The sequence below is a fragment of the Salarias fasciatus genome, assembly GCF_902148845.1.
Source record: "Salarias fasciatus chromosome 7 unlocalized genomic scaffold, fSalaFa1.1 super_scaffold_4, whole genome shotgun sequence".
NCBI lineage: Eukaryota > Metazoa > Chordata > Actinopteri > Blenniiformes > Blenniidae > Salarias > Salarias fasciatus.
The window spans coordinates 23,867,855-23,880,262 of NW_021941229.1; the positions used below are offsets into that span (position 1 = coordinate 23,867,855).

General features: G+C 45.7%; 2 protein-coding genes across 4 annotated transcripts; one reads left to right on the top strand and one right to left on the bottom strand.

The window, feature by feature from the left end:
• Positions 1-1,391: 1,391 nt before the first annotated feature.
• LOC115382932 (phytanoyl-CoA dioxygenase domain-containing protein 1-like) lies at positions 1,392-6,448 on the top strand. Of its 2 annotated transcripts, XM_030084904.1 has the most exons (12): positions 1,392-1,602; positions 2,627-2,785; positions 2,919-2,924; positions 3,187-3,262; positions 3,336-3,383; positions 3,474-3,529; positions 3,609-3,671; positions 3,747-3,768; positions 4,819-4,947; positions 5,030-5,146; positions 5,950-6,076; positions 6,203-6,448. In XM_030084904.1, exons 1-12 carry the CDS (start codon positions 1,570-1,572, stop codon positions 6,249-6,251), a joined length of 885 nt encoding a protein of 294 aa, XP_029940764.1. In that variant the 5' UTR covers positions 1,392-1,569; the 3' UTR covers positions 6,252-6,448. The 2 variants fall into 2 exon arrangements, with proteins under 2 accessions (XP_029940764.1, XP_029940765.1); XM_030084905.1 differs by lacking the exon at positions 2,919-2,924.
• A 33-nt stretch (positions 6,449-6,481) lies between these two features.
• LOC115382445 (dolichol kinase-like) lies at positions 6,482-12,119 on the bottom strand. 2 transcript variants are annotated; one of them, XR_003930558.1, is made up of 3 exons: positions 12,012-12,119; positions 8,715-10,545; positions 6,482-8,570 (listed from the first exon to the last, which is right to left on the bottom strand). XR_003930558.1 is itself a non-coding variant. In XM_030084169.1 (2 exons), the coding sequence occupies exon 2, from the start codon at positions 10,393-10,395 to the stop codon at positions 8,824-8,826; it is 1,572 nt and encodes a 523-aa protein (XP_029940029.1). In that variant the 5' UTR covers positions 10,396-10,545; positions 12,012-12,119; the 3' UTR covers positions 6,482-8,823. The 2 variants fall into 2 exon arrangements, 1 of the variants encoding a protein (XP_029940029.1); XM_030084169.1 differs by having other exon boundaries at positions 6,482-10,545.
• Positions 12,120-12,408: the final 289 nt, after the last annotated feature.

The window sequence follows — 12,408 nt, forward strand, 5'->3', positions numbered from 1 at the left end:
CAATATATCTCGCTTAACGTCGCCGTTTGGACCGGTGTCCCGTTAACGGACCACTTATTATGCCAATTATGATGCTTTACTGACGGAGAGTATTTTCGGCTCTTCAACAAAGATCGGCTCGCCGTCTTCGGTGCATCATGGTCGCTTTCAGCATGGACTTGTTCTCAGATGTAAGGGTTTTTTTTTTTGTTTTTTTGTTTTTACTATTTTTAATCATTGTCAGTCCAATCAGAAATCTCGTAACATAACATACCTACGAGCACAAACAATGGAGGGAAGATTAAATCTAGAATCATACTCAGCTTGCTAAATGTACATCATGAAGAAACAGTCATTATGAACTGAATAAAGTTTATTCAAATGTCCGTCGCGTTGCATCTTGGGCAATTTCAGTATGAGTAGTGAACACACGATGTATACTCAACATTTCTGGCGAATGCAGTATGCATCCGGGAACTTCTCGCATACTCAAAATCGCATACTGCCAGTGTAAACACACTGTATACTCAATAAGTTAGTATGAGTAGTAGGTAAGTATGCGGTTTCGAACACAGCCCTGGATTAATCATTTTGGCCAATAATGCAAGACAGGAAATGAATGTGCACAGTTAATTTCAGGAAGTAGTGGAGCTGTGAAAATGGCCCATTACAGATGTAATGGTAAAGGAACACAAAACTGGATACCGAATTCTATCGGAAATCATATTAGTTACAAAAATGTTCCCTCTTTGATTATGATTCCCATAGTTTACTGCAGATAGAGACGGTTCTGCTTGCGAGTATGCTTCACATTTAATAAATATTTTTCAAGCAACGAATGTCATTTTTACTGTTCTTTATGAGGCTTAAAACTTAAATTGTTTACATTTTGACTTATCATTAAAAAATTATGTGGATGCATACTTGGAAACTGAAATGAAACAATTAAAAATCTTAAACTGTAATTTGCATGGCAAAAGTGGTGAACATTTTTGTACTGATATGAAATCAACTTAAACGAAAGTAGTCAGCAGAACAAACTTGAATTATAACAGCACAACTCAAAATGCCTCACAAACTGAAGTGCACCTTAAATAACAGTTATTTCTAAAACAATTCACTTTTGAGTTGCAATGGATTCATCACAATGAGTAACTTCAACTTTTCTTGATTATTGGGTTATGTGAACTTATTTCTTTTATTAAGATGTGCTGTTATGTTTTACAGTGTAATTCAAAGTAAGTAAATCATGTTTATAAAGCTGAATAATCATGTTGCTTCCTTGATTGTTGCAGTTCTCCATAGTGACCGACAGAGGTCGCTGTTCTTCACCCTGACTGTTCACATCACTGGCATCGGGCGACCCCTGCAGGCCATTCTGTGAAACTACATCAGTTCGTTCAGCCACAGGTTGTCATGAAAGAGTTAAAGTCTAAAATCCTCTTACCGCCGCCGCCGCTCCTGTTCGGTTCCGCTGGAATCGGTTCGGACTCGTCGTCACATGGTCGGAAATCAGCAGGTGAAGCGCCACACACACACCGCCGTGTGTGTCCCGTGAACTGAGCTCCCCTCCGCCGCACACACACCAGGATGGACTTCATGACAGATCGAGATGTGGAGAAGGTGAGGATTAAGGCGAAGTAACGGCGGATCCTGCAGGCTGCAGCCATGTGCTTCACTCACACTGCAAATCCTGCCTCCTGCACCCTGTGTGCAGGGATAGTGTGTGTTTGTATGTTTTAAAAATCACTCCCATGTTTTGCTTTTTTTTTTTTTTTTTTTTTTTGTCTTTTCCTGCGAAAGCTGTTTGTCTGGACCTGATTGCATAACATGCTGCAGACAGAATGTCCTCTTTACTCTGCTGTGCAAACCAAAGTCTAAAACTCTCTTTACTCTTTCAACGTATATGTTTATGCAAGGAACACTCATTCAATTCTCATGAATGAAAGAGTGTTTAACGAAGCGATTGAAGGACATGTTAGAGTACACAGGAAAACGTAACTTCAATTCCAGCAGATTGTGCAATGCAGCTGTTCCAAGAATGTGTTTAATGTTTAAAAGGCAGTGTTGAAATCCTGCATTATTTGTTATTGAGTAATGAGACAACCTTATGTTCTATCATATTTTCAAAGCAACTTAGAGCAGAAACACTTAAAATGTAGAAAACCTGCAAACTTTAAGAGCTTTTGTACTTCAGGAGGGACTCAGGTTGGAGTTGAAACAGCTCGATTCACTGCTCATGTTTGGTGTTTTGGTTGTAAAGGTTGCAGACCTCCAGCCAGTCACATTTAATGTAGCACCACGTTGTGATTCACTGAAATATCCAAATGAGATTACACGAGTTTTTACAGAAATCCAGTGAGAAAATTATTAGTTTCAAAGGGATTGTGAAGCCATAAATAGTGAGATTAAGTGAAGGTTTGGTAAGTTTAGTGTTTATTCACTTACATTTTTCCTTATGCTTTTGGGAAATGCTTGAATTTTTAGTGTTTTAAACAAATCACAGCAGTTAAAATATTTTTCCTTAGTATTATTTTATTGACATTTTAAAGAGTGCTGAAATGTGGAGGACAGGATTCGACAGAGGGCTGCTCCTCTGTCCTGAAGCGCTCCGACGAGCCTGACGGCGTCTCCTCCGTCTCCTCAGTACCGGCGGGACGGCTTCGTGGTGATGGACGGGCTGCTCAGCCCTCAGGAGTGCGACCAGCTCAGGCAGCGGATGGCGGAGATCGTGGACGAGATGGACGTGCCCGACCACTGCCGCATCACCTTCTCCACCGACCACGACGAGCAGCTGAAGGAACAGGTGACCCCTGACCCCTCTCGACCCCACCTGGCCCCACCCGGGCCGACCGGAACAGCCGTAACACTGCCACTGCTTTTCTCCCACATGCTTTCCGTAACTCAACACTTTATTTAAAAAAAAAAAAAAAAAAAAGATGCAGGTAAGACTGAAGATACTCTGATCAGCCAAAACATTATGACCTTTATGAGGTGGGAAGCTGAGCCTCCTACACTCAAACTCAAACTTAGCTTGATGCCACAGCAGGAAGTGAAGAGTTTTAGTGGCAGTTCTGACAGAAAGACAGTGTCACATGACAACGTGTGGTCATAATGTTATGGCTGATGGCTCTCCCGTCTCGTGTGAACGGTGTCGTGAGCGTTTAAGCGTCTCCTCTGGTGTAACGTAACCTCTCTGACCTGCAGGGAAACGCCGACTACTTCATCACCAGCGGCGATAAGATCCGCTTCTTCTTCGAGAAGGGAGTGTTCGACGACAAAGGTGAACCCGCAGCCTGTCCTGTCAGCGAGTTTTCCACGTGTGTGTGTGTATTAAAACCTGTGTTTTCTTCCAGGTGAATTCATCGTTCCAAAGCAGCGATCTATTAACAAAATTGGACATGGTGAGATCCCCAGAAATTCAACAACAGTCCGTTAAAAATTCTCCTATAAATCTTCCAATAACTAGATTTTTTTTTTCTTTTTTCCATAAGCGCTACATGCCTACGAACCCTTGTACAAAAAGGTGACACATTCACCCAAAGTTCAGGTGAGTTTGCGGCAAGATGAAGCAGGAAGAAGAGCTCTCATCACAGAGTAATTTAACACCTGCGTCGTCTGTGTCAAAGGGAATAGCTAAGAAACTGGGCCTGGTGAGTCCCGTCATTCTGCAAGGCATGTACATCTTCAAGGTAAAAGCCTCCACTCTGCGCTGTTTATTTGAGTTTGAAATGTAGACTAAATGAATTCACTTTTTTTTTTTCCAGCAACCAGGAATTGGTGGTGAAGGTGAGAAAACATGGCTGCCTTTTCTGTTCACATTTTTACTTAAAATTGTAATAATGATATTACATTATAAAAGAAATCTTTCTTCAGTTACACTCAAACCTAACAGTAAAACAAAACAGTTTTCAAAAACATTCTTTTTCTTCCTCTAGCTCTAAATTCTTTCCCTGAAGTGACTTATTATTCCTTCATGATAACTTATACCAAAATATTTTCATGTTGACATATTCGAATAAATGTAAGAAATATTTTTGGAAATTAGAAGAATTGACTCGTGACTGTAGATACAAAGGAAATAAAAGGTAACTCCTGCAGGAACAGCTGTGTGACTTGTTTTCTAATAATAATAATAATAATAATAATGTTTACTTTCAGCTTGGCGACAAAATGAACAAAATCACTGAACTTCAGTAAACTGGAACAATATTATTGAAGCTTCATCGCAGGAGTCAGTTACTCACAAGTTGATTACAGTCACTCATGAACTAGTCGTAATGTGTTTATATTCACGGTTAAAACACCTCAATAATCCACAGTTGTAATTGCACGGTAGTTCCTGGTAGAAGTATCTCCAGTGATGCATTAATCCATAAAGCTTTTCCACCACACTGCCCAGTAAACGTCGGTACATTACAATAAAAAGCTAAGGGGATGATTCAATGATAGATTCCTGTAAATATTGAAGGTTTCCAGGCTGTTTAAATTGTGATTTTACTTTATACTTTTAATGAATTACTGCTTTCTTGGGTTCAAAATCACTTGTTAAGTTTTGCTTGTATTCAGGTCGTCATCTACTCTCCAGATGTTTGAAGTCACATTATGAAATGATGTGTTTTACATTTTAAACTTATTTCTTGAGTTCAGTAATAAACTCTATATGTTGTAAACCTCATGGATTTAAGAGAAGGGGTCTTTGCAGCTGCATTTTTTTGTAATATTTCCAATAGAAATGGAAAATTACTCAATTCTGTTCTCAAAGCGAAGCTTAAGCTTTATAAAAACCTGTTGTCAGCACCCAGGAGAGGCCTTTATTTCCTCTGCTGTGTGTTTCAGTGACGCCGCACCAAGACGCCACCTTCCTGTACACGGAGCCTCTGGGCAGAGTCATGGGCCTGTGGATCGCTCTGGAAGACGCCACCGTCAACAACGGCTGCCTGTGGTTCATCCCCGGATCGCACAACAGTAGGATCGGCTCCGTCAGCGATCGGCGCCGCGCCGGCGAGCCGTAGTGACCGGGCGGCGGCGTCTCGCTCTCCTTCTGCAGGTGGAATCACCCGGCGGATGGTTCGGACGCACAAAGGGACTCTTCCCCTGACGGACTTCGTGGGCCGAGAGCAGCAGTACGACGAGGACAAGTTCGTGGCTGTGCCGGTTAAGAAAGGTGATTTCCCGCAAGTTTAATGTTGTTCTGCTCATTTTCTTCAGCGATTTTAAAATTTATACTCACTTTCTTTCCTTTTCTGAAGCAAATATCAAGCTTTTTATGGGTTTTAAGAAGACATCAATTGATTTTTCTAAGCTTTTACACGTCACAGTTACTGAACTATTGATCCTGTATCAGGCTGGCTGCAGACTTTGATCGTCGGGTTGCTGCTACAGTTGAAGATTAAACACTGAAGACATCAGGGCCCCTCGGCTCTGGAGCAACTCGAACTAAAACGCTTGAAAACAGACTTGTTTTTTAGACTTTCCTTCAGATCATGTCACTTTTTCCCCCTTGAATTGATCTGGTTTACTCCCATATCTCCCTCCTCCCAACCGATTTCTATATATAGAACAAATATGAAATTGAATAAGCTCATTGTGAGATGTTTAATTGCAGTCAGACATTATTAGATTATATCATGAGAAAGAAAACCTTCATTTGGCACCTCTTTTACACAGAGTAAGAACAAGAAACCAAAATTAACTGTAGAAGCATTTGTCAGAAAAAGTTGAAAAGTGAACATTAAAAGAGGGAAATGAAGTTAAAGAGCAGAAGACCTTTAAAACAGTTGCTTTTATCAGTCTGATTTGACTCGGTACTAGATACACGCTCCACCAAAATTTTGCTTAACTGATCTGATGAACTCCCTCATTCAGTTTTAGGTCACGAAATGTGAGAAATCGACCTGAAACTGCTGATTAAATCCGGCGAATCAGCCGCTCATTGACAGCTGTGTGTGTGTGTGTGTGTGTGTTCAGGCGGGGTCGTCCTCATCCACGGGGAGGTGGTGCATCGCAGCGCCGTCAACACGTCGGACGACTCGCGCCACGTCTACACCTTCCACCTGATGGAGGCTCAGGACACCCGCTGGAGCGCCGACAACTGGTGAGAGGAGAGGTTTCTGACGCTGACATTCACTCCTTCAGGCAGGCTGACTCTAAGACTGTTTGGAACATTGAATGTTGGGAAAAACAACCAAAATGAGATCTACCGTCTGTTTCATCTCTGAAGGCTGCAGCCGTCGGAGGAGCTCCCCTTCCCGCCTCTCTACACTAAATGAAGGACGTGTGTTTTAACCCCTAAAGAAGGATCTCGAGTTACGGCGACTGCAGAAAACCTGCAACTTTTAAAATATCCAACATTCCTCTGACCTCCGTGGAGACCAGTTCAGTCTGGTTTAGTACGACTTCCATTTTTAACAGATGTGTTTTTAAAACAAGACCAAAAACTGGATTCAAATAAACATTTTTCACTTTATTGACTGACTTCTCATTGACACCAAGCTGACATTTAGATCCACCGTTATTCAGCAAGTCTCCATCAACAGTGACACCGATCAGCTCTACTGGGGTTTCCACGGTGTTTTGTTTTTCTAATTTGAGTTCAGATGAGACGTTTTCTATTTTTACAGTCAACAGTGAGCATTTCTGTTCATATTAAGACAAAATCGAGTGGAGAAACGACGGGGTTGGTTTGTGGGTTCGACGCTCGGGGAACCGGGAGTGAAAACACGGCGGCACAGAAACAGTCTGGGCTCATTCAGTGAGGACGCTTCGTTAAATAGAAACAGAACGCGATGTTATCTTCCAATTTAATATACAGAACAACTGCGAAGCTTATACGTGTGCAAGTTAACTGATCACACTTTATTAATCCAACTGGGGAAATTCATTTATGGGATTGGAACCTTGGAACTTCGATGTATCTGCTTCTCTAACCTTTTTACTTCAGCATGTCGGACTCTTGCGTTTTGCTGACCGTTGCATTTCATCTGAATTTACATTCAACAGCATCCACACTTCTTTGGAACCGAACTTCTGTGTTTGGCGTGTTTTCACCCGATCGCTAAATCTGAAAATATCAGTTACATCTAACTTTCTCTTCACCGGTGCACTCAACATGCAGTGTCACATTTTCTTTCTTTAAATCAAAGGAAGATGGGAAAATAACATACTTTCAGAGTCATGCGCGGAAGAAACAAAACCACAACATAAAAAAAAAAAAATCACCAAAAACGATTTTACAAACAGAGAGAACAATAAGATAAAAACCTAAAGCATTCTTATGATCTGAGGCTTTTTGTAGAAAGCATATAAATAATTTTAGGTTACTGAAGATTTTGCACACAAATAAAAAGAGCCTTTGTGTTTCGAAACGACTCAAAGAGCATCGAGAGTGTAAAAACCTGGTTCGGATCAGAGGCTCTAAGAAATGGATCCATTTCATTAATCCTTTATGGGGTCCCTTCAAACCATGGAAGTCCTGAACAAAATCGATTCATCCAAGAAAAATAGCCTGCAGAATACCCGCAGACATGTTACAGTACTGGATTTCAGTGTCATGCAGGAGCAGAGCGAGTTTCAGCCGGGCTGAGACGGGCTGCCGCGCTCTTCATCCTCCACGGCTTCTGCAACAGTGTGCGATAGAAAATACACTCCTTAAGGCAAACATTTTCAGCAAGAAGTCCTTTGTATTGCCATCGGGGGCGGGGGGGGGGGGGGGGGGGGGGGGGGGGGGGCAAAAATCAAAGCCTAAGAACGGAGATCCAGAGATATGTACAGGTCAATAAGTTAGGTTTAAATAATGTTCTTCAAAGGCAATGCAAAGGCAAGTCGGATCCGTCTGGGGGGAAATAAAGGACAGGAGATCAAAAATCATAAGAATTTAAACAGACGTTTGTTTTCCACTTTGCTAAACTGAGTCTCCCGTTGCATAATTCAGGAGCGGTCGGCGTCGGCGGTCCAGTATTTCAGGGTCAAGTCGTGGCGGAAAGCCAACACCGCTGCAGCCGCCGGGAATATTTAGCAACTCTTCCTCAAATTTCTTCCACAATCCTGAAACGGCTCTGGAGAAAACGGACTTTAACGCCGAGGCTGCTGCCAAGTCAGGAGCAGATTTCAGTCACCCTGCATGAAGAACCTGTCAAACCACCATAATCAAAAGTAAACCAACGGCTTCGATACCGACTCATTAAATCCACCAAAAGCAAAATCAGTTGAGTGAAATGTTTGCATTTGTGTTCTTCTCTACTCACATATATTTCAGTGCATTTTCTTGCTCTAAAGGGTTTACCTCTGTAAATCAGCGATCCATACATGGAGCCAGCTTCTGGCCCGACCCACACACACACACACACACACACACTCACATTCACACCTACAAGCCAGTTCAGAATCACAGGATAACCTCGAACGCATGTTAGCTGGACCGTGGGAGGAAAGCAGGAAACGAGTCCATCCATCTCCTCCACCGCTGTGTCCACCTCGGCGTCGCAGGGCGCTGGAGTCGGGACTGACGGCGGGTGGAGGGAGACTACCGGTCCACTACCGGTCACACAGACTCACATTCACTCCGTCGGGGAAATCCAGAGGCTGTTGATCTAAAACCCAACGCATGCTCAGACTGCATAGAACTGAAGTCACTTTTCATCAACTGAACACACGCTCTAAAAGAATCTTGTTGGTGCATTTACTGACCCATTTATTTATTTCTGACTATGGAAGTTTCAGCTCTGGAGTCGTACCATCTCGTGCTGATGAGTCGATTCCTCTGATAACTCTGCTGTCGTATTGTTTTCCAGCTGCATTCTTTGCTCTTCTCCCTCTCAGACGAGGCCGACCGCAGGACGGTTTTCAAAGCAACAGCAGGATGAAGAGGTAGAGCGGGAGCAGGAGGTTGTCTATCTGGGAGGTGTAGGCCTCCAGCAGGGCCACCAGGGTGATGGAGCCCACGATCCACGAGTAGGTGGAGTTCAGATTGATGCTCCCGTCGAAGATGAGGAACACGGCCACGGCGATGATCTGAGCGAACACCGACGTGGCCGTCCCCTCCATCGTCTTCTTGGTGCCGGGCCAGCGGATCTCCCCCATGGTGCTGCCGAACACGGAGGCCACGGTGTCCCCCACGCCCACGGCGAGCACGCCGGCGTATGGCACCAGGCCGCCGGCGCCGGAGAGGACGCCCCTGGGGGCGCAGGGCCCGGGAAACAGCCAGATGGGCAGCGACATGCCCAGCAGCAGGTAGACGTGGGTGAGGATGAGCGGCCCCGAGTCTCGCTCGTCCAGGAACAGCGTCAGCAGCTGCCGGAGCAGCTGGCCCAGCGGCCGGATCCTGAAGTAGCGCACGTACTCCAGGAACAGGAAGACGGCCAGGCAGCCCACCGACGCCACGTGGAGCAGCTGCTTGTCGTAGATCAGCCCCGGGACGTACGTGGCCACGACGATCAGGTGGAAGTACTTGCGGACGACGGTGGAGGCCTGGTGCTTCTTGGAGCCCGCCTGGCGCTGGTAGTTCTGGTGGAGCACCACGCACGTGGCCACGACGGCCAGGAGCACCCAGTAGGCCAGCAGGCACAGCCGGGTGTCGCTGAGCGTGACGAAGTCCAGCAGCCACATGAGCGGGTGGCGGCCGATGAACAGCGAGAGCCACGGCATGAGGATCCCCAGCGCCAGGACGGCCGTCATCATGTGGAAGAAGAGCGAGGACACCCACGTCTCCGACTCCATGAAGCAGAAGAGCAGCGCGAAGAAGACCCCCAGCAGCAGCGAGCCCACCACCACCACGGGCAGGAAGTAGTTCACCGGGTCGCCCTTCACCTCCGCCAGGTTGAGGGAGCGCTTGATGAGCTGGTTCACGATGAAGCTGATCCCGCCCACGATGAGCAGCGCCTCGCCGGGCGTGAAGCAGCGGGGCAGCAGGTAGAGCACGATCAGGCTGAGGTACACGAAGATCAGCAGCACCTCCAGCACCTCGATGACCTCCGACACCGTCAGCGTCTGCTTGGTGGTGTAGAGGATGGCGCTGCCCGCCATTCCCGCGATGACGCAGGTGTTGGTGGGCACCGGCCTGGTGATGCCCAGCGCGATGAGCGACAGGAACAGCGCCAGCATCATGCCGGTGATGGTCACCACCATGGAGAAGCGCTCGAAGTAGACGTTCCCCGAGGCGGAGCACTTCTCCCTCAGCGCCAGGCCCAGCAGCGGCATCACCATGGAGGCCGGGACGATGCCGCTGTTCGCCGCCGGGCGGAACTGGAACACGGCGCCGCCCGACCGCAGCAGACGGTCCCACTTGTGCTGCACGTAGAAGGCCTGGATGATGAGGGCGATGCTGCACCAGGAGTGCTGGTTCCAGACCACCATGTGGACGCAGAGCACCACGGCCAGCACCACGGCGGACTCCACCAGCACCGGGTTGATGTGCATGGCGGCGGGGCGGGGGTTAACGGGGGGGAGGAGGAGGAGGAGGACTGGATCTGAACAGACGGTCCGCTGCAGTGAAGGCCTTCTTCTGTCAGTTTGTCCTTCTGGCACACTTCATGGTTTGGCAGGTAGTTTTCCCGTCGCTGTGGGAGTCTGGAACAGGAGAGGAATCAGAAATCAAACTACTGCCGCACGGCCTGAACTACGCAGCTATAAAAACATTTAATCATGCAAATATACATTACCAGCTTTTTTTAAGATTCAATTTATATGTAAACCATGTACATAGTCATAGAAAATCCTCCCACTTTGAAGGTTTAAATGTTAAAGCAGTTTGTCCAAGAACACAATCTGCCACTATTTGATACAAAAAAAAGAAACACATAGAACAAAAGTGAAAGTTTTTATCTCTACTGGTCTGTTCTTCAGGACCAGAAATGGGAAAACATCTTGTCATTAAAAGGCTTCTGGAGGCTCCTGACGACGCCTCAAGGGCTTCACATGACGCCTTCTGAGTTCATCCCCATCTAATCAATCTGAAAAGGAAAAATAACCAGAGATGACGGTGATCTAATGCTGAAAACTGAGAGGCTTTTCTCTCATTCTAAGTTTAGTGAAGAGGAGATGGTTTCTTTCTTCAGCATAAAGCGAAAAGAAAGTGGTGAAGTTTTTCTACCCTGTTTGAACATGTTGTTACACATTCAGAAAGACATAATTGTGACTAGTAATAATTCTTTACATTTTTTTTTTCTGAATTTTATTGTTTGAACATGAATATTTCTACAGAAACCTTGTTTTTTTTAATTCGGAGAACTTGATATTTCTGATAAATACCAATCCATCAACATAAACTCCACCGTAAGAAAAGGTGATCCAGGACTTTTGAGAAGTAATCAGACAGATGGGTTAAACTCTTTCTCCTAAAACACTAGAAATGTCTCCTGTCACTTCCCAGGCGTGCACGGATCACTGCTTTCTATTACACAGATAGAAACAAAGTCCTATTACAGCTAACGTGACAGGCTTCGCTGCAATCAAAGCTCAAATATTTGCCATCGGATGATGAAATGTCTGGATTTCGACATCTGGTGTGTGGCTCGGTGAATTAAATATGACTTTATGAGACATTTTATGACTGCATCCTGCTCGGATCAAGACTTTACACGCTGAGGATTTTGGGTTGTAGTAAACTGTGAATCAGAGACGGATTCTTTTCCACTGCTGGAGCCACTTCTTGCTGATCCGTCCTCAGTCTGGACCTTGGTCCTTCTTTATCTCCCCTCTGTCATGAACCATGGCCTCTCTGCAGTCTGTGTGAAATTCCCCTCCACTGTCTGAGCTCACATGAACCCAGGTTTTAAAGCTCTGGCCCGGATCAGCTGTGCGGGACTCCGTTCATCATCCAGGAAGCCGTCAAGTCTCCAGCTACGACCTGATCTGATCGGGTCCGGGTCCAGTGAGGAGCTGCTAACCCTCCCTGGAGCACAACTACAAGGATGCTGCAACCTCGGACAGCATCGAGCTAACCGGGGGGATCCGGCTGAGTCCGCCGGCTCAGCAGCACGCGCGGCCGGCCGGAGGGAGGCGGGACCCGGGCGGGCGGAGGCCGGAGAACCTACCACATCGGTGATCTGGACCCAGAGGCGCCGCCAGTCCCGTGTGGACAGCTCTGTCTCCTTTGTCAGCAGCTGTCGCTCCTCACACCCAGAAGGAGGGGGCCATGTTTGACAGCCGGGTCACGTGGTGCACGCGTAAAAATATCTCTTAAAGGCGCGAGATTTCTTTCTTTCTCTCTTTTCATTGGAATAATACACTGCGTTTAGGATTAGGATTCTAGTTTTACTGAGCACTGCACATTTATACACACATTTATATTTCTATTTCTATGAAATGATTAAAACTAAAATAAAACTAAAAACGTTTTGATATATGGTATTACGTTTGGATGAAAAATAATAATAATGTTTTAAGAAATGTATTCAGATTCTATTCCTAGATTTGTGACGTTAACGTCAG

What these genes read in the sequence shown, in the direction of transcription:
- LOC115382932 (XM_030084904.1), top strand. Translation starts at nt 1,570, where the DNA reads ATGGACTTCATGACAGATCGAGATGTGGAGAAG. An exon ending in CAGATCGAGATGTGGAGAAG is followed by an intron (nt 1,603 to 2,626) that starts GTGAGGATTAAG and finishes CCGTCTCCTCAG; the next exon opens with TACCGGCGGGACGGCTTCGT. An exon ending in TATTAACAAAATTGGACATG is followed by an intron (nt 3,384 to 3,473) that starts GTGAGATCCCCA and finishes TTTTTCCATAAG; the next exon opens with CGCTACATGCCTACGAACCC.
- LOC115382445 (XM_030084169.1), bottom strand. Translation starts at nt 10,395, where the DNA reads ATGCACATCAACCCGGTGCTGGTGGAGTCCGCCGTGGTGCTGGCCGTG.